The sequence below is a fragment of the Canis lupus genome, chromosome 23 (assembly GCF_011100685.1).
Source record: "Canis lupus familiaris isolate Mischka breed German Shepherd chromosome 23, alternate assembly UU_Cfam_GSD_1.0, whole genome shotgun sequence".
Classification (NCBI taxonomy): Eukaryota; Metazoa; Chordata; class Mammalia; order Carnivora; family Canidae; genus Canis; species Canis lupus.
The window spans coordinates 8,972,633-8,996,506 of record NC_049244.1 but is presented as its reverse complement, the minus strand read 5'-3'; the positions used below and the strand labels follow the sequence as shown (position 1 = coordinate 8,996,506).

General features: G+C 40.6%; 1 protein-coding gene across 2 annotated transcripts in view; it reads right to left on the bottom strand.

Moving 5' to 3' along the window:
• Window positions 1-23,874, bottom strand: part of WDR48 (WD repeat domain 48) — a 49,701-nt gene that overhangs the window by 7,707 nt on the left and 18,120 nt on the right. For both annotated transcript variants that reach the window (XR_005376858.1, XM_038570475.1), the window contains exons 4-15: window positions 22,855-22,937; window positions 22,610-22,739; window positions 20,609-20,697; window positions 20,121-20,222; window positions 14,971-15,195; window positions 12,917-12,991; window positions 11,312-11,414; window positions 10,088-10,185; window positions 5,944-6,051; window positions 5,314-5,410; window positions 3,030-3,125; window positions 495-600 (exon numbers count right to left, since the gene is read on the bottom strand). Coding sequence is in view for 1 of the 2 variants with exons in the window: in XM_038570475.1 (XP_038426403.1) it covers window positions 495-600; window positions 3,030-3,125; window positions 5,314-5,410; window positions 5,944-6,051; window positions 10,088-10,185; window positions 11,312-11,414; window positions 12,917-12,991; window positions 14,971-15,195; window positions 20,121-20,222; window positions 20,609-20,697; window positions 22,610-22,739; window positions 22,855-22,937 (1,312 nt within the window). In the remaining variant the exon portion in view is untranslated. The remainder of the gene's footprint in view (window positions 1-494; window positions 601-3,029; window positions 3,126-5,313; window positions 5,411-5,943; window positions 6,052-10,087; window positions 10,186-11,311; window positions 11,415-12,916; window positions 12,992-14,970; window positions 15,196-20,120; window positions 20,223-20,608; window positions 20,698-22,609; window positions 22,740-22,854; window positions 22,938-23,874) is intronic.

The following is a 23,874-nucleotide window of genomic DNA, read 5'->3' as shown; positions in this document are numbered from 1 at the left end:
AGAAGCCTCTAGTGAGCTCTCCCCTGTGATTCCACCAGGGCCTTGCTGGCAACCTAGCTGAAGCTCTAGGCCAGCTTCCTGGCAGGGCCTCACAAAGGATGGCCTCACACCTAAGGTTGGGCACCTTAGGTTCGTTGAGCACATATGGCCCAGCCTGAGGGAAGTTATCTACTCTGATGCTGTTCTATGAGCAGGGACTTCTGGTGATTCCTTGACCCTAGCAGTTACATTGGCTAAGTGAGAGAAAGTGACAGCTTCCTATAGAAACCACCAGAGAAGCTGCCTTAAAGCAAAGTATCGACCTAAGTTTAACATGAGAGGCTCAGCTCTCAATTAGAATGTGGTCTAATAGCACCAGACACATAAATATCTCATGGAGATGGAAAAGCTTCCAAATCCCTCATATCCCTAGAGCAAGTTACCATGTTTGAATCAGTATTCTCAGCAAATGGGATGATTTCTTAGGCAGGGTCTCTAGCCTTCTTTATCCATACCTGAACAGTGTGCGTCCTCCAGCTTCACCAAAGATCACCGGGGTATGGGGGGGCACTTGAAAATATCCATTTCCCTTCTGTACCCGGTTCTCCTGCTCCCCATTTACTAGGAAAAGATGCAGATTGTGTCAGTATTTATTTTTTTTTTTTATGTTTTTTTTTTTTAATTTTTATTTATTCATGATATGCACACAGTGAGAGAGAGAGAGGCAGAGACACAGGCAGAGGGAGAAGCAGGCTCCATGCACCGGGAGCCCGACGTGGGACTCGATCCCGGATCTCCAGGATCGCGCCCTGGGCCAAAGGCAGGCGCCAAACCGCTGCGCCACCCAGGGATCCCTGTGTCAGTATTTAGAACTAGTGCTAAAAACACGGATTCTAGATATTTTGTTTCCACAGGCTTCGAATACTGCAAACTTTTTAAAACTTAAAAGTCTGATAAATCAGCCAGTCAAATAATGACAAAAAAACAAATCAAAGTTAAATTTCTACACAGAATAAGAAGTAAAGCAACCTGTGATGTACTTTATGGGAAATGACTGCATAATTTTAGAGAATTTTAATAGAAGAGATTAATATTTGAGATTTGAAACAAAAAGAGAACCATCTACTTCAGCCATAGCAAAGTCTAGGACAGCCTGTTTGTGAATGTTTATAAATGTGTGTGTGTGTGTGAGAACACCAAGCTCAGAAAAATTTCTTGGGCCAGAAAAAAGTTTATGCTTAATGAAGCCATAACTAATGGCAGAGGTACTGGTGAAAAATAAAATCCTCAATGAACTGAAAATCTCTTTTTTATTATTCTCTGCAGATTTCATTTCACTCTGCTTTCTTTATAATCTTTTGACCAAGTACGGTTGAGTCCCACTCCAGTGCCACCTTGTTCATAGGCATCCCTAGTGAATATGGAAGCAACCTCACTCTCTGACCCTACAGCACTTTCAGACCCTCTCTTGTAGCAACAACCAACACTTCACTCTGACCTAATATTCTATCTGCTTCTCTGAGGAGCTCCCAGCCCTACCAGAATGTTATTCCCTAATGGATATAGTCCATACCCATGTATTTCTATCAACCCCGCGTATAACACCACAGGCCTCTGAGCACCTGAGCTGCCCAGTGAGTAGAATATACACAACTCTGGACAGTCCATGATTATGGTGCTGGTACAGCAGATTACCACACAGCCATCTGGCTAGGAGGTGGGTGGGTCCTGCTCTGTCTTTACTATGGCAGTTTGATTTTAAGGATGATCTGGAATTTCCTGTAACTTTTCCCTTACTCCAATAACCAAAGCCTGGATGCCAGGGGATGCTGACTATACTACTGGTTTTTGACCTTCATCGTCTACTTGGGTCTCTGAGGGCATCCTGTCTGTCATGTTGCAGACAGAGAAGGATGAGCCAAGAACTGGAAATGACATGCCCACAGCTACACAGCTGATAAATGGCAGAGCCCATACCAAAACTTAGCTTTTTCAAGCCTCTATAGAAAGACCTTTCCATTGAGTTTCTCTGGCTCAGAGCCTACTGTACAATTCTGATGGGGAGGGGAGTGGGCCAGGTGACATAAAAGAAAAGCCACCATAGCTGGGGGTCAGTGGCCTCTCTGACAGGGACTCAGACGAATGGCTTGCAGAGAAGTATGCCATCCTTGCACAAGAGATTTAAACTCCAAAAATCATTACAGATGAATCAGTCAGCCAGAACGAAGTCTCTGGCCAGAGGTCCTCATCACTGTTGACCACCAGAACTGGGCAATCTTCAGCAGAATCTTCAGAGAATTCAGAGAATATTCAGCAGAGTAAGCCCTTAGTAGGTGGGACTCAAGGACTCTTCAACCAGCTGTGGGTAACATATGAGCTGTGAAATTTTTAAGTTTTTTCCCTTCTTCAATCAAACTGAACCAAACTTACAAATTCACAACATGTTCTCTGCTGCCCAGAGAAAGTTACTGTCACTGCCTGTGGCACACACAGCTTTTCACTGTCCTCAGTGACATTAATTCTTACACATACTTGTTCACTTATCCTGACACTTCTGAGTTGGAATTAGATTTTTTGAAACGTTTAGAGCCAAAATCACGTAGATCTTCAGACTTGGTAATGTCTATTTTTTAGGCCAACATGAACTATAACTAGGTAAGGACAGAAATGGCTTTCACTGTAGCTCATTAGCTAGCTCTGGAGATAAGTCTAGCAGGGCCACAGCTACTCTTAAAAATATCTTTGGAAGAAGGCTGCTAAGCTGCTTGCTTTTAAGGGCAAAGGTCATTTGAGTATGTAGGGTTTTTTTTTAAAATCCCTCTTGAACAGCTTCACTGATTGAAAATGCTCTTGGAATCTCAGTACAGACTGGATGTTCTTTGATATGTGGGAAGGAGGGTGATAAACTGAGCATACACACAACTATTATGTCATGACTTAGCAAATGCTTCTTAAATGTTTCTTAAATGATCTTGAAACAATAAACACTCCCAGGTATCTTAAACTTCTAAGTAATTTTAAAGCAATTATCCTGATATATAAATACGAACCATGGTTTACTTCATTTTCTTCTTCATCCATTGGATTCACATGTGTTCTAGGCCAATATTCTAGGAGTGCCTGGAGTAAAAGTCCTCCTAAGTTCACTGCAAAAGAGTTAATTAAAATGAAAAGAAATGGAAAAGAGTTATTAGTCTTAGCCTAAAAACAGAGAGATAGGAATAAAAGTTATGTTTCCACATGTCCTGATATTAAATTCTTAACCCAATGCCAACGATGTTCAAAAGCAAGACTTGAAAGATTTTGCCACGTCTATTAAAATGTATCTCAGAATTTTTTTTAATCTTAGAAGGTCTAAAGCAGTGATAATATGGAACAAACATATTCCATCTGGTTGTTTAGATATAGCTATTATTTAAAAATGAACAAACAAAAACAGGAATTACATTCTTTAAGGAACTATTTCCATATAGAGCCACTAAAACTATATTTATAGACATCAGGTATGCGTACATGCTACATTCTCAGAATAATACCAACCAAAGATATAATCAACAGAATATAATAGACTCTTAGGAGTTTCTTTTCACAATACACCAAAATTAACTCAAAACTGATTAACGACTTGAATGTCAGACCTGAAACCATAAAACTCCTAGAAGAAAACATTGGCAGCAAGCTTCCTGAGTTTGGTGATGATTGTTTGGATCTGACACCAAAAGCAAAAACAACAAAAGCAAAAGTAAGTTAGTAGGACTATATCAAACTAAAAAGCTCCTGCACAGCAAAGGAAACATCAATAAAATGAAAAGGCAGTAAGGGGTTAATATCCAAAATATATAAGAACTTAATACAGCTCAACAGGAAAAATACAAGCAATCCAATTTAAAAATAGGCAGAAAAAATAAAATAATAAAAAATAAAAATAAAAAATAGGCAGAAAGGGCACCCGGCTGGCTCAGTCAGAGCAATGTGCAACTCCTGATTTTGAGATTGTTAGTTTGAGCCCCACATTGAGTACTATTAAAAAATAAAATCTTCAAAAAAAAAAAAGGGGGGGGGGCAGAAGATCTGAATAGATATTTTTCCAAATAAGATACAGATGGCCAAAAAGTACATGAAAAAATGCTCACCATCACTAGTTATCAGGGAAATGCAAATCAAAACCACAAGCTATCACTTCACACATGTTAGAATGGCTATTATCAAAAAAGACAAAAAATAACAAGTGTTCATGAAAATGTGGAGAAAAGGGAACCTTTGTGCACTGTTGGTGGGAATGTAAACTGGCATAACTACTGTGGAAACGAAGTATGCAGGCTCCTCAAAAAATTAAAAACAGAACTGCTATATTATCTAGCAATTCTACTTCTGGGTACTTACCCAAAGAAAATGAAAACACTAACTTGAAAAGATATATGCACCCCCATGTTCACTGAAGCTGTATTTACGATAGCCAAGATACGGAAACAATCAATATTTATCAATGGATGAATGGATAAAGAAAAAACATATGTATGTACAATGGAATTCTATTCACCTATAAACAAGAACAAAATCCTGCCATCTGTGATAACTTAGGTAGACCTTGAGGGCTGTGTGGAAGAAGTGAGACAGAGAAAGATAAATACTGTATGATCTCACTTATACATAGAATCTTAAACCAAAACCAAAACCCAAACACCAAATTCAAAGATACAGAGAACAGATTGCTGATTGCCAGAGGCAGGGGATATGGAAATGGAGGGAGTCAAAAGGTACAAACTTCCAGTTATAACAAATAAGTAACTTCCATTAAACAAATATGATATAATGTAGAGCATGGTGACTATAGTTAATAATACCGTACTGAAGTTGCTAAGAGAGTAGATCTTAAAAGTTCTCATCACAAGGGAAAAAACTGTGTAACTATGTACTGTGGTGACGAATATTAACTGGACTTTTGCAGTTAATCATTTTGCAGTATATACAAATATTAAATCATGTTGTACATGTGAAACTAACGTAATGTTATGTCAATTATACCTCCTTTAAAAAAAAAGAAAAACAACAGAACTGTTTCTTAGCTTCAGTTTTCCTAACAGATTTCCAGAAAGGCTTAAGGGCAGAAAGTGTATTGTGTGTTTATTAAAGCTAAACCACAGATTGTGAGAAAAATCAAGACCCCCCATTTTTGTTTTTTTAAAGATTTTATTTATTCATGAGAGACACACAGAAAGAGAGGCAGAGACACAGACAGAGGGAGGAGAAGCAGGCCCCATGCAGGGAGGCCAATGTGGGACTCCATCCTTCTTTTTTGGAAGGAGGAAGGGAAGGCAAGACACATAAACTCACATTTTGGATCTGACCCATCAGGGCTGCTGAAGCCAGCATCTTTTGCAGAAACCCAAGCAGCAAAACAATCACTCTCATCCAAAGTAATAGTCAACATCTGTCAAAAGAAAAAACTGTTAGTGGCGTTCCTGAATTTCAATACATTCTCCAAATAAGTCTTTAAGGCCCTATTTATCTGTACTATTTCACTAAAGTGCTAAGCTGCAGATTGAGACCCAAAATGATTCACTGCAACTACAATTTAATTTACTGGGATACCAAAAGGCATTTAAAAAAATTTATTTATTCATTCATTTATTTATTCATCCATTCATTCATTCATGAAAGATACAGAGAGAGAGGCAGAGACATAGGCAGGGAGAAAAGTAGGCTCCCTGTGGGAAACCGGATATGGGACTCAATCCTGGGACCTTGGGATCATGACCTGAGCCAAAGGCAGATGCTCAACCACTGAGCCACCCAGGTGCCGCCAAAATGCATTTTAAACTTCATTTTACAAGTATTAAGATGAAAAATGTACTGCTTTCACAATTAAAAACATAGGACTCTATAACTAGTAATACTTAATTTTGAACTGTATTAGAAACTTTCAACTATTCCAAATTGTATAAATATCAGGTGCTAACTTACCCCTGTTTTTAAGTCTACTGAGAACCAATTTGGCACATATACCATCTTAAATCTTTTCTTAATTTCATCTTCAAAATCCACTTTGCCCAAATCTTCAACTTTACAAGCCTATACAGTAATAAAGAAAGTATGATAATTATCAATAACAAGTGGTGAACTGATTCTGACTTAGGTATTCAAAATTTTACATTTTCACATCTGTGTCTAAATAAAATGGAGTCTAAAAACATCTTGGATGACACTGACATCCACTTAGGCCTCTCAAATCCTTGCTAATATTTCTACCATAAACATACAATCTCCAGCTGCAACACTGCTGCTACCTGGGGTCTCTGGGGTTTCCAAAGTCAGTTCCCCACAACATCTCAGCAAATCTTTGGCCTTGCCACTTCCCTCACTTTGCCTCAGCCCAGGACTCCTCAAAACAGGAGAAGCCTTGACAAAATCCCCTGAACTCTGTGCTACCACTCTTCCTGGCAGGAGGAAAAAAGTGCCCCTCATTGCTGCTCTGGACCCCCTCACTTCTTGGGGACCCGGTGCCACCATCTACCCTCTCATGTTTCTCCTGGCTTCTCCCCATGAGTAGTGAACACACTCCAATTCCTCCCACCTCAAAAATACCCAAACACCAAAACAAGACCTTTGCTTCATCCTCCCATCCCTATATCCTCTCTCACTACTGCCTCTTCCTGCCCACCTCCCGAGAGTCAAGTTTCATTCAAAGACTGCTTCCCTACCTCCCAATCACTACTCTATCTGGCTTTTTCTCTTAGGACTCCCTTAAGACTGTCCCCAACACTATCCTCCCTACTGGTTAAACCCCAGGTACGTTACATTCCAAATCAGACGTGAACTCTCCTCTGCAGGCCAGTGCCAACTTGTGGTTACAAGCCCTTTCTGGAAATGCTTGCTTAGGTCTTGAGCCACCATTGGCTCTTGGTTTTCCAACCCCTTTTTATTATCCACCTCTTTTCTAACAGTTCCTAAAAGGGTGATGGCTGGTTTCTTCTCTCTTGAGTATAGATGTATCCCTTGGAAACTCTGATGTTCCCATCACTTCAGTTATAATCAATGAGCTGCTGACTGTGGAGCCAGTCTCTCCAGCCCATCTCATTTACTGGCGCATGACGTCATACCTACCTAGACATTTACATAAACTCAAACTCATTGTCTTTCTCAGCATGTCCCCTTCTACGAACTACCCACTTTTCCTCTTACATTCCACCCCCCTCCCCCCCCACCGCCCCCTGCCATTACTTATCAAACTATCTGACCCAGGAACCTGGGACTCACTCTGCTGCTTTCTTTTATACTCCCTTTTATTCAAGCTCCCTCTTAACCATAGGCCTAAATATCTTTCTCATCATTCTGGGTTTTTCTCCATCCTAGTCCACATGAATACTTGATCTCTCACCTGCATTAGTAGAACAGTCTCTTAACTATTATATGCCAGCCACTATGTATAAATACTTCTCGAATATCTCCTTAACCTTACCAATAATAGGTGCCACCCACATTTTAGGAATAAAGACAGGGGCTTAGAGAGGTTCAGCATGTTCTGGAGATCACTTGGCTAGTCGCTAGCAGAGCCAAGATCAGAATGTAACTCTATCTTACTCTGAGCCTATGTTCCTAAATAATCCTGACTCCCTACTTCTGTTTAATGTCATGTCCATTATGCCCAATCACTTGATCTTGACACTCCAGGGTCTAGTGTCTAGGTACTAAAAGCTGTTAGGGACACAAAAATGTCAATTATGGAACAGACCATGTCAGTGCCCCATCTAAGAGCTGCCTCCCATTCAGACAGCAGGACTCTACCAAGGCTTTGGCTAATTCGCCCAAGAGAGGATATCAGACCCCCAAGCCATTCAGCCCACCCTGAAAGAGTAGCTTGGCCCAATTAGATTGTTTTGTTCTGGAGAGCATCAGGTGCTGGGCAGCATGAAGCCCAGACACAGGGCAGAACTAGGGCTACGCAGTAGTGGAGTAGCAAAGTTCCTGCTGACAAGGTCCTCAGGGCTGCTCTGGTTCCTCCCAGTCTCCACAGGACCCCTCTCTGAAACAAACATGAGTCTTTAGTCCCATGAGAAGTGTATCTCTATCATAATAAAAACCAATTGGACTTTTGGAGTCTGCTGTAATTTAATTTTCCACTCAACTAATAAAGCCTCTTGTTCTGCCAACCATGCTCACCAGGCAACTGCTTCATTATATGACTTTTTGTACACCTGCCCCACTGGGAGGGAAAGTGTTATTCAGGTCAAAGTTTCTTTTTTCGTTTCTTTTCTTTTCTTTATTTATTTTTTAAAAGATTTTATTTATTCATGAGAGACACAGAAAGAGAGGCAGAGACAGAGGGAGAAGCAAAGCAGGCTCCTCACAGGGAGCCCCATGTGGGACTCAATCCCAGGACAGGGATCACGCCCTGAACCAAAGGCAGACACTCAACCGCTGAGCTACCCAGGTGGCCTTTTTTCGTTTCTTTATAGATTTTATTTATTTGAGAGAGAGAGAGAGAGAGAGAGAGAGAACGCACCCCAGCAGGAGTAGAGGGAGTGGCAGGCAGAGGGACAAGCAGACTTCCAGCCAAGAAGAACCTGACATGGGACTCAACCCCAGGATTATAACCCTAGCAGAAGGCAGACACTCAATGGTTCAACCAACTGAGCTACCCAGGTGCCTCTAGGCCAAGGTTTCTATTCAGAGACAGTCTCTTCTTCTCAGAAAGAAGCTGTTGGTCTTATTCTTTAGATATAGACATTTCTTCTAACTAGGAGTGTAATCAAAACACCAGAGCTTTTCAATTCTTTCTTATAATGTATCCAACATCTGTCTCTTCCTTTAGATCCTTATGTCATTATGCTGAAGACATGGCCTTCCAGCTTCTTCCCCTCACACAGACCACTGTCACTCTGGGCATGGGACTTTTCCTGCTCCAATAAGATCTAAGATTAAGATTCTTTAGGGAATAGCAAAGAAGGCCAACTGTGTGGCCTGAACTCAAGACTCTCTGGGAAATGACTTGAATGGCACCTTTCACCCTTGCATCCCCAGTGTCCCCCTACATTCACTCTAGTCTCCAATTACACAAAGCTCAAAGTCACTGAATGAGCATTATCTTCCCTCCTGTGTCTGTCACTCACTCCCTCTTCCTTAAAATGCCCTCCTAATAGTCATCTGCTGGAGTTCTGTAAGACCCTTCTTAAATGATTTCTCCACCACGAAGCTCACTTGATTTCTCTAGTTGTAAGTAACTGCCCTTGTCCAAAAACTACCCTTGTAATCCATCTGTTTTTATCTGTAAGGTGTTCCCATTCCCCATTCCCTCCCAGAGGGGAGAGGGGATCCCAGTACAGACATTCTGTCATCTATGACTCTCAACACAGTTCTCTGTACCTGATATTCATTCAGTCCAGGAAATATGTGTTGAACAAATATACCACCACCACCACCAAGAAAAGCAAACCTTTTGATTTGCCTATAAATTCTTTAGTGCTATTTAGAATGTGGCTGAATGGTTTAATACATCTAACTATCCCCCAGGGAACCATCTTAACATGACCCAGAGTTGTAACTGATGCTTACAGTGATGTCTATAAATCCTAAGCAACGGCTAAACTTATTTTGTGTAATCTAGGGGTTCTCAATCAGGGTGATTTTGTATCCTCCTTCTTCCTTCCTTCCGCTAAACATCTGGCAATGTCTAGAGAGATTTTTGGTTATCAAAACTTAACTTGGGGGTGGAAGGGGAGATGGTTACTGGCACCTAGTGAGTAGAAGCTAGGGATGATGCTTAACATCCTATAATGCACAAGACAGATCCCAATCTACCCTGTCCCCTCAACAAAGACTTATTTGGCTCAGAATATCAATAGCGTCAAGGATGAGGAACGGTGATATATTTACTGTAAGGTAAGGCAGCATTTAACACAGAGGAAATGGTTCCAATTTTAGGTATTTAAAAAGATAACTATGGCCTTATTAATATTTGTAAAAAAAAAAATCCACCCCCAAATTAAAGTATTACGGCAGATCTTAATTTACATACTTATTACTCTGGTTATTTCATATGTGTTTTATAATAAAAAATAAATGGGATACATGATCCAATAACTTATATTTAATACAAAAAGATACTCACCTTCAATACATCCCAATATGCCACATTATTATTGGTATCTTTGGTTAATATATGTCTCTTATCATTAAGAATGTGGCACTGAATAATACTCGCACCCCCTAAAGGAAAAAAAAACAACACAAAATTAGCAAAACTATTCTCTATTTAAATTCACCATATGGCAGTAACTACTAACTGGCATGTAACAACAGAAATCATTTTACCCACCAGAATGAAGGTGAGTCAAAAGATACACACATAGTAATATATGTACGTATAATTATATCTAAGGCAGTTTAAGGCCAACCAAAGAAAAACTGTCTGGTTTAAAAAACAGACTATAGATGAAAAAACTACCTCCTTCGAAGGCCTGCTAGTGGAAAATTGTTAAGGATGAACAGTTTTACCCATTGGGAAAAGTTCAAATGATGACAGGAAATCTCTGAATCAGTTCCATCTCTAACTTTTGCCTCCTGCATGGACATTTGATTCTAAAGGTAACAGCATGGACATGGATGGAGCTGCAGATGAATGCACTGGTCAGTATTCTACTCTACATTCGAGCATTCAATTAAGAATTGCTACTTCCAGCAGTGCTCTAGCTGGAAGTGGAAGGTCTGGTCAGGGACCAGATCTGACTTTCTCTGCCTTGTGCCAAAAGACAACATTCAACTCTCTCTATATTTTACAAAATGGTTCTTGGCTCAACCAAGACCATGACTAATCTGATGCTGGACAAAGAAAGTCCACTTTTTAAAGTTACTAAATCAAATTTTTTAAAAAAAATTTTTATTGGAGTTCAATTTGCCAACATATAGCATAACACCCAGTGCTCATCCCGCCAAGTGTCCCCCTTAGTGTCCATCACCCAGTCACCCCAACCACCCCCCCCCCGCCCACCTCCCCTTCCACTACCCCTTGTTCATTTCCCAGAGTTAGGTGTCTCTCCTGTTTTGTCACTCTCACTGATATTTTCACTCATTTTCTCTCCTTTCCCTAATTCCCTTTCACTAATTTTTATATTCCCCAAATATAGTGTTTGACTAAATCGCATTTAAAAATACTTTTCTTCTATTAGAAATAAACCAATATACTTGTCTTCTGTTCACCTCAGAATTACATTTAAAGAAGGTCATCTCCTTTATTTTTGACAATCCCTTAGTAACTATAATTAGCCTTGGTAAGAGGTATAATACCTTCTACCTTCCTTACTCATCTTTATTATTATTTTTTTTTCTTACTCACCTTTAATAACCTGGTCAGGCTGCGTACAAAGTGGTGTTATAGGATTTGTACAGTCATTGTCATAATCTCCAGAGGCTCTAAAATTATGAATTCCCTTCAAGGTCTAAAGGAACAAAATTAATTTTTTAATCATTTTGTGCTTTATAGGCCTTGCTGATCTGTTTAAAGCAGCAAGAAAAACAACAAATGAGAAAAACCAAAATAATAACATCAACCACAAAATATTCAGTCATAAAGTACAATTGTCTACCGTGATTTTAAAAAACAAAACAAGTGTTAAGAAGGGAATACTACTACTGTCTTTTTGGAGGGAAAAGTAGGCACTCTTCCAGGTAAAGCTATGTTGATCTCAAATTGGCAAAATTAAATTTAGACAAGACTTAAAATGTTTTTTACAAGTACCAATAAAGCCCATTTGGTGTATAAATAGAAATAAATGGAAACACTCTCCCTTTTGTTATCCCCATATAGTCTGGTAAGCAACAAAACTTCAATCTTCCTTAATTAACATTTAAGAATTAATAGCACTTTTGATGACTTCTCTCTGCTTACCCTCTATTTCTGTCCCTGTTCTTCATGCTATGAGGAGAAAGGAAATGAATCTAAAAGCACAATTTTCTACTTTCTCTAAACACTTGGAAAACAGAACCCTGGTACACCTGGGTGGCTCAGTGGTTAAGCGTCTGCCTTCAGCTCAGGGCATGATCCTGGAGTCCCAGGATGGAGTCCCACATCGGGCTCCCTGCAGGGAGTCTGCTTCTCCCTCCACCTGTGTCTCTGCCTGCCTCTCTCTCTCTCTCTCTCTGTGTGTGTGTGTGTGTCTCTCATGAATAAATAAAATCTTAAAAAACAAAACAAAACAGAATCCTAACAAGTGTACCAGTCATGTTGGTACAAGTATTCCCTGCTATCCAAAAGTAAAGTGTTGGGACGCCTGGGTGACTCAGTGGTTGAGCGTCTGCCTTCAGCTCAGGATATGATCCCAGAGGCCCGGGATCAAGTCCCACATTGGGATCCCTGCATGGAGCCTGCTTTTGCTCCCTCTGCCTGTGTCTCTGCTTTTCTCTGTGTCTCTCATGAATAGAATAAATAAATAAATCTTAAAAAAAAACAAAAACAAAAGTAAAGTGTTCATATGAAGCCTTTCGAAAGCTGAGATGGTGTAAAGACAAAGAAGCAATCACCAGTTCATAAAGGCAAAAATTCTCTTCTGATTTCTTTTGGTTAGAGAAAATGGTAATATAGGTCCTCTGCAAAAGTGAAGTGGCATAAAGTGAACTTTCCAATAGCAGGAGAAACCTGTACCTGGGCTACTTGTTTTCAAATGCAGTTTTGTGATGCCAGACATTGTGCCAGTATTTATTGGTATTATCATACAACACTGCTTATTCTAAAGACACCAAATGTCTATCTTGGCTCCTGACTACTATCTTAATTTTAGTACAATCTTTATATTCATTCACACAGGCTTTCAGATTTTTGACACTGTTCAAAAGCATGCTGAGTGTCAGGTTCATCCTGACATTTGCTACTGGTATGTGGCAGGTCTGTGATAACAAACTACATGTTTACAAACCTTTGCCAGGGACACGGTGGTTTGCTTACCCATTTATTTACTGTAGACTTAGTCGTGGCAACCCAAATTGCAGGAGGGGGATCAGCTGATCTATCAAGCTCCATCTGAAAACAAAGCACAAAAACACTGCTTTGTGGAATGCTGACTCTCCTGAGCTGCCGGGACTAGCTATATATTATTATTAGGCAACAACATCTTCATTCAATGTTTGTGTGCTGACTGTACTAGAGTATGTGCTAAAGGCTAGGGTTGCATAGGATAATGAGGGACTCTCTTTGCTAAAGGAAGCATGGCCTTATAAAAGTGTAATAGGGGTGACTTCTCACCAAAAACAGTGGCTGAAAGTTTCCAGTGTGATTTTAAATTAATTAATTAGTTAGGGAGTCTAAATGAGTACAGTCAAAAGGATGACTTACCATAATTTTGTTTTTGTTACTCTTTTGTTTTTATGTTCTTTTTTAATAACAAGGAAATGTCTTTATCTCTTTGAAAATATTTGTAATAAAAAAAATTCTAACATAGCAAAAAGTGCAAAGTACCCACATAATTCACCTCCCTCACTTAAGAACAGTACACCTGCGAACAGTTTACTATGTGCCTTCTGTAGTTTTAGAATAGTACATGTATAGGAATACATATCCATACCCATTTATACAGCATGCACAGGAAATCACTCTACGGTCAGTTATCCACTATTCTTCCAGTGCCAGGAAACTGAAGGCTGGAGTCATGGGACAGGCTGCACTCCTAGCAAGTAGGAATCCTCTTCAGTTCAAAGTGACATTTCTTGTAATGCACAGTTATGTCACCACTAAGTTTTTTTGAAACTTTTCCTCCATAGCCAAGAGATTCTGGAAGCTACAGGACTCACACTGCAGTGTTTCTCCTCCCTGCTGTCTGCTCCTTGCAGCCTGCTTCCTGCACACAGGCTCTGATTTCAGCCTTAAATCCCTCACTCTCCTAGGACTATTGGTTTTGTCCTCTGCGATGTGCCACCTATTTTAAAGAGCTGTATTCAGGAGCACCTGGGTGGCTCAGTCAATTAAGTGTCTGCCTTAGGCTCAGGTCATGGTTTTAGGGTCCCAAGATCGAGCTTCTCTGCTCAGCGGGGAGTCTGCTTCTCCCTCTCTCTCTGCCCCTCCCCCTGCTCATGCTCTACCTCTGTCTCATTTGCTTTCTCTCGAAAATAAATAAAATCTTTAAAAGGAAAAAGAGAAAAAATAAAGAAAAAAATTAAAAGAAAAAAAGAGCTGTACTCAGACAGGATGTGTGTGCTCGCATGCCACAAGCATCCCCTCAACTGTTTCATTTGACTTCTATTCTTTTTTTTCAGCTCTCTTCCTCTTCTACTGTGGTTTGGGTTTCAGATATCACTTAATTTTTCAGGTATTTGCAGTTTTATTTCATGCTTTCCTTGTTTTTGAATGATTTTTGTGAAAAGGATGTAGTGCTATCTTCATGCCTTCATTTTAAATCTCAAAATTCTTTTCAGTATGGTTTGAATGTGTAATTTTGTGATTATCAGGGAGGCCGAACATCTTGTCATATGACAATATGCCAATTTGCAGTCCAGGGTTCACTTTCAGCAGGTGTCAGTATGGATGGCTTTTCAAGTACCCTTTCACCCTACACAGTAGATGTTGATTTAGCAATCGGGACTACTCTGAGATAGGAACCCTTCGGAGTATGAGCTGGCTTGGTTCTCTCTTCTTTTGAATCACTCTTCCACATCCTCCCTCTTGAAGCAGTGGACACACTCGTGCTTTGCTCTGCTCACTCAAGTTGAGTGTTGTCTGCTTACAGATACCTGAACTTATCATATTCCTTCATTAAAGACAGGTTAGGAAAGCCAGGTGAGTTCAGGAGCAATGTGGGGCAATTGCACTAGGATTTGCTAGTGGGACAGCTACTGGTCTCTGAGGTACCCAAGAAGTCACAATTTCTTCTACAGGTAACTAATAAAAATCTAAATATATTCTTTTATCTGTAACTCCACAACTGATTCCTGTTTTAATACAGATTTTGCTGGATTTGGCTGGTACACGTAACAGTTTTAACCACAAAACTAAAATATAGGACATACCTTGAGAACTGGTGCTTTTTCTTCACAAATTAGTACCCGAATGTCAGGGTTTCTAAGGTCTGTACAATAAATCTTCCTGTCCCTTCCTCCAGAATACACGTGCGTGAAGGCGTCATTGACTTGCAGAGCCCAGACACCTTCATCATGGACTCGGTATGTTGCTATACATCTCTGCTGGCCAAGGGACCAAAGGCGAATTGTCCCATCAGAACTGCCGGAAAGGCACTGAAAGCAGAGAAAAGTTAAAGTGAGAGAAAGTTCTGGCCAGAAAGTTCCTGCTTTGCTGTGCTCTGCCCTTGGTGCCTCTCCTGACTCTACACTGTCAAACACACACCTCTAACAACCTGCATTTCTACCTCAGATAAAGACTTCTGAAAAGCATGCACTTTGGCTGAAATGACCAAAGGCAACAGTGTATGCTCAAGCAGGGGAAAAGTCTGAGCAAAACTGCCGCTGTCCTCTCCACCTGGCCACATGTAGAATCAGCTTCACCTGGGAACTTGTAAAAATGCAGATTCTCAACCTAAGGAGGCAGAAATTCTGGTGGGCCCCAGCAATTTGTATTGTGATAGGCTCTCCAGGTCATTCTGGTATGCTAAGGTCAACAAGCTTTGCAACAGGCCACAAGCCTTTTAAAGGCCTGGGTCATACCTGTGTCTCATCCCCTCCGCATGGCAATGGATTCCTGATGGCCTCCCAGGTCCCTGAGATTCTACAAATAGAGGAGGCAGCAGGAACATCTAGTCCCAGGCTTACCACTCCCTATTTGTGACCTTGGATACTTCCCATCTGAGCCTCAAGTTCAACATCTATTAATATAAAATGTGGACCATCAGCATTTAGAGTTAACATTAGTGATTCTGACACTTTCTAAAGGCTCAGGAGCTGACACAACTACACAGAAGTTGCTGGCACTCAAATTAGGGCCGAGCACACTATGAGTCCAAGAGAAAGAGGCTAAATCAGCCACCCCACATTCACACTCAGCATGCCTGGTGTTCACTGCCAGTTACCGTGGTGACTTGCAGAAGAGAATAAAAACTTACTTCTCTGGGGAAAAAATGGCCTCAAGAAGAAGTAACTGCTGATGTATGAAATTAAGTAGGCAAAGCGCTTCAAAGATGAGAAGTTAGTTGTGGGCTTGGAGATTTGCAAAGCGTTTCAATAGATGAGGTCTTCAAGAATATTAAGATTTACTGGTATGACGTGTGACTGGAAGGGGCCTTTAGAACTCTGGACGTGTTTAATTAAACGAACAACCACTAGGAGACACCCCCTGTAAGTTGCCAGGAGCATCAGTGTTTTATTACCCTCTTCCAACTGGTTTACAAGGCAACCAAGAGCCTAAGCAACAAAGAACTGCCTGGAGTAAGTTACAAGCAGTAAGTTACAAGCAGCCCTCCAACATGTCTGTGGAAGGACCCCTGCAATCTGATGGAGAGAGGGCAAGGAGGGGCTCCCACTTCCAGGAAGAGCTGCTACTCTGAGGTGGCAAAGCTGTTAGCATATCCTTGATCCCTCAGATTCTAGGCCATGAATCTACAGGAGTAAGGTCTGACAAATTTAGGATAAGGAAAGCTAAGGTGATGGGTTGGAAGTCCTCATAGCTTGGGCAAGTTGCAGCAAGGAAGTCCCAAACCCAAAAGCATAAGCTGAAAGCAGATAAGGGGACACAGAGCTGTATCAACTCTGATACTGAACAAAATAATCTCTGATCGTAATTGTATTCTAAATCTGCTAAAAAGCAGGCCCTGAAGTAGACAATAATTACTTTTAAAGTACAATGCTGGTAAACTTCTTTGCAGCATTTGGTAGTACAGTTGAAGGATGTGCCTATTTAATAGGAAAGAGTGCCTACTACCCTGTAGGACCTAGAGTAATCATCAAACATTTCCCACTACCTCCACCCTTCCACTGGATAAACGTGAAGACGCTATCATTAGGAGGTAATTCTTAGAACTAGGATGGAAGGCCCTGAATGGTTCTGCTACACAAGACTCAGAGGCACAGAGTCTACAGTCCTGATCAGGTTGTTGTGCTTTTGCCAATAGAAATGAGAGGGGAGGGCAGCCCGGGTGGCTCAGCGGTTTAGCGCTGCCTTCAGCCCAGGGCCTGATCCTGGAAACCTGGGATCGAGTCCCATGTCGGGCCTCCTGCATGGAGCCTGCTTCTCCCTCTGCGTGTGTCTCTGCCTCTCTCTCTCTCTGTTTCTCTCATGAATAAATAATAAAATAAAATCTTAAAAAAAAAATAAAAGAAATGAGAGGGGACAGTGTATTGAGGCCTGGCTGCTATGACCAACATACATGTTTCTGGGATGGTCACTTATACACAATTGTGACTGCCAATACACAGGAGCCAAGAGGGCAAGGTAAGCTGGGGCAAGGAGTAACCTGATTGCTTAAAGACCCCTAGACTTTTTTTTTTAAATAAAGATTTTATTTATTTGACAGAGAGAGAGTGTGTGCACACGCATAAGCAGGGGAAACGGCAGGAAGAGGGAGAGAGAGAAGTAGGCTTCCTGCTGAGCAGAGAGCTTGATGAAGGGCTCAATCCTAGGACCCTGAGATCATGACCTGAGCTGAAGGCAGATGCTTAACCGGCCGAGCCACCCAGGTGCCCTAGACCCCTAGACTTTAAGCTAGGTTCAGCAGGACTTCAGTTACAGGAAAACCCTGTGAGGGACACACAAGGATGTCACTGGCTCAACCAAAACAACAGATTATCCCAGTTCCTCAAGCAATTGCCTGAGCAAGTACAAAGGACGAAATGTCATGTGGCTTGTCCCGGAAATGTTGGCACCAATCAAAACAACTGCAGTGGCAATAGATCTCAAACGGTAAGATTTGCTAAATAACAATACAACAAAGGAAGGAGATGTCCATGGGATTCACTGGTCTATTAGACATATCTTATCACAAGTCCCTGACTTCCAATGTCATCAGAAATCCTACATTATTAGAAGCTTGCAGGGCAACTCTGAGGGATATAGTACATACTCTGGTCCAACAACGATTAATTATTTCTCTCATATGTTACAAGATTTTGAGAATCAGTATGTAAAGGTTTCTTTTTTCCTCCTTTGACCCAAACCAAGTAGTTATTATTGCTGTTTTGTTGATCAATTCCCTAATACAAGTATGCTGTGTATTGGTGGTTAAATTTACAGTTAGCCTCTAGCTGCCAATAAGGATAATGGATGGAGGAGGAACCAGAGGAGGATGCTACCTGCCTAATTATGCACTCTACAGCCCAAGAATAGCCTTTCAAGGGGTCTGCTTACAGTAAGTGGAGCTGACTTCATATGAAGTACATCTGTAACCATACATGCTATTTAGATTATCTTAGTTTTGTAAAAGCACATTCATGACTATATATATAGGAAACAAGGCAAGGAGTCTAGAAACAAGAGGAGTTTTAGAAAGTTTGCCAAGCCCACAGCCTCCTTCTGAAAATCATCTTGTCCACAGTTCCCTATTTTAGAGCAGTCCCATGAAGACCATATGACACAGTCAAATTCTGAACAAAGCCCATGGAACAGGCAGGGGCGGCCATTTCAAGTGTAGCCCAGCAGCCACACCGCCAAACAGTGAGGAGCTGACTGAACTGGACTTCTTAGACTCCCATGAAAATGGGGCTGGCAAGGATCTCAAGAGCATAGAAAATGCCATGGCCTCAGACAGGAATATACTTACTACTTCTAATCTTCTTACCAACTAACTATACAAACTAAGTATTATGGTCCCTACCCCTACTTTGCAGATGAGCAAACTAAGGACTGACTAGTAAGAAGTCCTCTTCTCAAGCCCCACAGTACATTAACATCAAGACCCTTCCGCATTTCCAAAGACCTCTATTGGCATCTTCAAGCCTCTCTTTGCCTGGTTCTGAGGATGATTTCCTAGTTTTGGCTGGTTTTCCAAACCTTCCTCTCACCTCTGGAGACAAAGGTTTCTTTAATTCCCGTGTGAGACAGTTTCTATGATGTAATTTCCACGGCAGTGACAGCACCTCTCATCACATCACCTCCCTATTCTCTTTCCCAACCTGCTCACAGTCAGTTCCAGTTAGCTCTGGGCTTCTCCCTTGCCCATAACAAAACATGGCTGGAGGAAGCATGGATATAGAGAAGAGGTAGGCCATAAGGGAAAATGGTCCTCGGTTTTTGTTTCTATTATCTATATTGACACAAGATCATTTTCCTACTGCTACAGAACAAATTGAATTATATACCAACAAAGTACCAGAGTACCAGTACATGTTTTAACATTACTGAAATATTTTTCTTTGAAACGCCGACTCTTAAATATTTTGTTAGATGACTCAACTTACAGACTGTATCTACATAGTCAAATGACAGGATTCGCACCAAAGTCAGACAGACTCATTATCAGGAAATTTCCCCTTAATACATTCACTAGTAGAAAGACTTCAATACCAAAACGTCCTTCCGCTTTACACAAAGTAAAATTTTAAATTATTTTTATTCTATACACATCAAAACTGCATATATGCGTTGGCATTAGAATTATTCTGAGGGCATTTTCTGTTTGACCTTTATTTAAAAGTGATGCTCAGGGGCAGCCCGGATGGCTCAGCGGTTTAGTGCCGCCTTCAGCCCAGGGCGTGATCCTGGGACCCGGGATCGAGTCCCGCGTTGGGCTCCCTGCATCGAGCCTGCTTCTCCCTCTGCCTGTGTCTCTGCCTCTCTCTCGCTCCTCTCTGTGTATTCTAATGAATAAATAAATAAATAATCTTTAAAAATAAATAAATAAATAAATAAATAAAAGTGATGCTCAAAGGGTTGCACAAGGGGAGGTAGGTGGGGGGTTGGGGTAACTGATGATGGGCACTGAGGAGGGCACTTGATGGGATGAGCCCTGGGTGTTATACTATATGTTGGCAAATCGAACTTCAATAAAAACAAATGGAAAAAAAGAAAAAAATAAAAGTGATGCAAACAGAGTAATTTTAAAAGGTGGATAACTATTATATACAATGGAGTATTTTAAGGATTTAAGAGTAGACCACAATCTATAATATATGTGGCTTTGGGTTTAAATCAACCTAGGCAACAAAGTGGGGAAGTTTCTGGTGGAAGGAATTTTGGACAAGATCATTAGGTAAACGTCCACACTGCAAGTGCGTACCTGTGTACCATCTCTGTTCAACAGCAGTGCTTTGACATTGTCTGTGTGTCCTTTCAGCTTCATTAGTTTTGCACATGTTCTTGGATCCCATACCCTTAAAACCTGTGCATTTTAACAAAATATTACACAAACTGAGTATATACACGAACAAATTTCAATAATAAATGAGAAGTCAAATGACAACCATTACAGTCTGAGAAGGAAATACTGTTCTGCCAATGACACTGTCTGAGGCCCCCAATCTTTTTAAGTAGGAGGAAGCCTTTTAAATGTCAAAACACGAAGAGGCCTCCCCCACCCAGCTACCCCGCCCTCATCACCACACATGACAGAAATTATATAGTTATATTCTTCTTTCTTCAAATAAAACTTTTCCCTTAGCACCCTCCAGGCAAAACCAGTTTGTATATTTAGTAATTACTCAGATCAAATTATTTTGGTATCTTTGTGTTTCAGTGTTAAAATATACCCGTTAGGCTCCCCCTTACCTTCTCAGTAGACCCTGATACAATGATTGTTCCCAGTTGATTCATTGCCAGGCTATAAATGGAATCTTTGTTCCCACTTAAAGAAGAAGCTATTAAGGATAAACGAAGCTAAATGTTAACAAAATCATCAGCTGTTTGGCAGAGAGTCAGCAAAAATTGTAAGTTTAATTATTTGGTTTAGAAAATCTTATCTTTGTGAGTGCTCTAAGGAAAAGAAATCTAGCTATGATGAAGGTCATTTTCAACAACACTGTTATCAAAATTTACATCTTATCTAGATTTGAGCATACACAAGTGCTCAATAAATATTTGCTAAATTGAATTGCACTATCCTTTAAAAACTATCCACATAAATAATGTACTTTTAAAGATATACTTGTGCCAATAAATATAAAAAATATATCCAAACTCATCATTTTCAAGGAAACACAAATCAAAACACAAAAAAATTATTTTCACCTACCAATCAGATTTTCAATGAGGTAATAATTCTCAAAAAACAGTACAATGGTACTCTCATACATTGTGGGATAATTACAACTTATTTGGTACAATTCTTGGAAGGACATTAGGCAATAGGTAGCAAGAATCATGCTCATGCTCTTTGATTCAGAGCTTAGTTTCACTGTGGTGAAAAAAGTTGCATATGAAATTGTCTATATAGTATGATCCTAATTTTCAATAAAGAATAGAAACAAAAATACTGAGAAGTTATGAGTAAAGGAGTTAATACATATATTTAGAAAACAACTGTAGGAAGTACTCAATAAAAGTTAGCTATCAACCTGTGGTGATAATCTCTCTAAACAATTCTAAGCAAGATAGATCTGTTGTAGAATCTGTAACCCTAAGCCTTGGGACAATTCTGACTTCTTTTGCTTTGTTCCCTCTTGTTAGTGTCTCTTTGAGGCAGATACTACATGTAGAGAGAACTAAGTGATGTGTCATGACAGCCCCCAGCAGGGACCAGCTGCTGAATCACTACAATAATACACGGTGAAAAATCAAGAACAAGGAGAGAGTAGTGTTCAGAGCTTTGCATACTTCCTGAGGAAAAAGGAAGAACAATATTCAAGAAATTATAAACACCAGTGTCCTAATGCACCCTTCCTGGCTTATCCTAGGTTATATTGACTGTTTTAGCTTTGTCATTGTGAGAATTCCACAGTCATGACAAATTGGACCTATATGTAGGGATCTAGATAGTTCAGATCTGGAACACAGACTTCCTAGGCCAGGTTTAGCCAAAAATGTGCTCCTAAGAGTCCCTTCTGCCACTAAGGCCTAGAGGACTCTAGTAGGTTAAGCCAACTGTGAGGCTGAGTTTCAAATCTAGACTTGTTTGGGTCTGACCTGGTAATCTAAGATCTCTTAGTTGATGAGACACCTGTGGTCTTACCCTGCTGTGAATGTCTCTGGATTGCCTCTGGAGGAACCTAACCTCTCTGAACTCTTTTGAAATTGGATGGATTGTTTAGAGTGGCTCTGATAGGGTCCCACAAAACTGGTATTGGAGGCCTTTTCTTTCTTTCCTTTGGGTATGTTCCATCCTGGCCATCAACTCAAGGGCTCATAAGACGTAGTAACACTTTTAAGAGTCAGAGACTGCCTACTTTGTCAATTAATCGGCACCTTTATCAACAGTGTCTACTGAGATTGTAGCTTTGGGCCAGGGGCAGGCAATGCTGTGGGAGGTACAAAGTGGTGATAAGAGACAGATTCCTCTGCCCTGTAGGAACTTACACTTTACCAGGAGCTAAGACATGCACATGTACAAAAATAACCAGGTTACACCTGGAGAAGTTACCATTTTTAGACTGCTGTGAGGAACTAGCTCCTTGTTGTTCAATCACACTCTTGGGGGCTAGAATGCTGTAGGTAGAAGCACTCTCAAAATATAAATCACTGTCTTAATGTAAGCCTATCAAAGATGTTTCATAAGCCATTCTTTATTTATGTCAACTTGAATCACTTAAAAAAATTTTTTTTCAAACACCTTACTTGTGACAGTGTTATTTGAGGCAGTCAATGCTGTTAAAGTATTCACGTCCCAAAGGAATATTTGTCTGTCCAATCCAGCCGAAGCTACCAGTTCTTTATCCTTAGCATATGCTAAGGCCTTGACATAATCCTGTAACAGAACATACATAAAATGATCTACTAGATCAGTAAGAAAATGAGCAACATAAAGTAGCGAGATCTCAGTATTACACTAGAAACACAGAAAATTACATTTGTTGTTTTACCTTATGTGTCCTTAGTGTTGACATGCAAAATCCCTTATGTGCATTCCACACTTTCACTGTCGTGTCAGAAGAAGCAGATATTACTAGAAGAGGCAAAGAATAAACAAACCCCCGAGTAGTAAGACTTTTTACCATCTTAAAGACTTAGAACAATGCAACATACTTTCAAACCAATGTTCATAGACACACATATGCTGAATATTTATAAAATTCTTTTTTTTTTAATTTTTAAAAAATTTTTATTTATTTATGATAGTCACAGAGAGAGAGAGAGAGAGAGAGGCAGAGACACAGGCAGAGGGAGGAGCAGGCTCCATGCACCGGGAGCCCGATGTGGGATTCAATCCCGGGTCTCCACGATCGCGCCCTGGGCCAAAGGCAGGCGCTAAACCGCTGTGCCACCCAGGGATCCCTATTTATAAAATTCTTAACGTTAATTCAAGTATCTATTTTTTTTAGATTTTATTTTTATTTATTTATTATTAATGAGAGACAGAGAGAGAGAGAGAGAGAGGCAGAGACACAGGCAGAGGGAGAAGCAGGCTTCATGCAGGGAGCCCAATGTGGGACTCGATCCCGGGTCTCCAGGATCAGGCCCTGGGCTGAAGGGGGCGCTAAACTGCTGAGCCACCCAGGCTGCGCCCCAATTCAAGTATCTATTAATGTTCACACACAGACATACACACACACATATATATTTAAATGCTCTTCCTAGAACCTACTGTATTTTGCCTAAAACATTTTTTCATTTATTTATTTTTAAGCTTTTATTTTTATTTATTTGAGAGAAAGCAAGAGAGGGCGCGCACGAGTAGGGGGAAAGGCAGAGGGGAAAACAGACTCTCTGCTGAGCAGGGAGCCCGATGCAGGCTCCATTCCAGGACCCTGAGATCATGACCCGAGATGAAGGCAGATGCCTAACCAACTGAGCCACCCAGGTACCCCTCAAATATTTGTTTAAGTAGGCAGGGCAAACTTTTTTTAATGCTCCAGTTGAAGGAGCAACTTATCTGACATTAA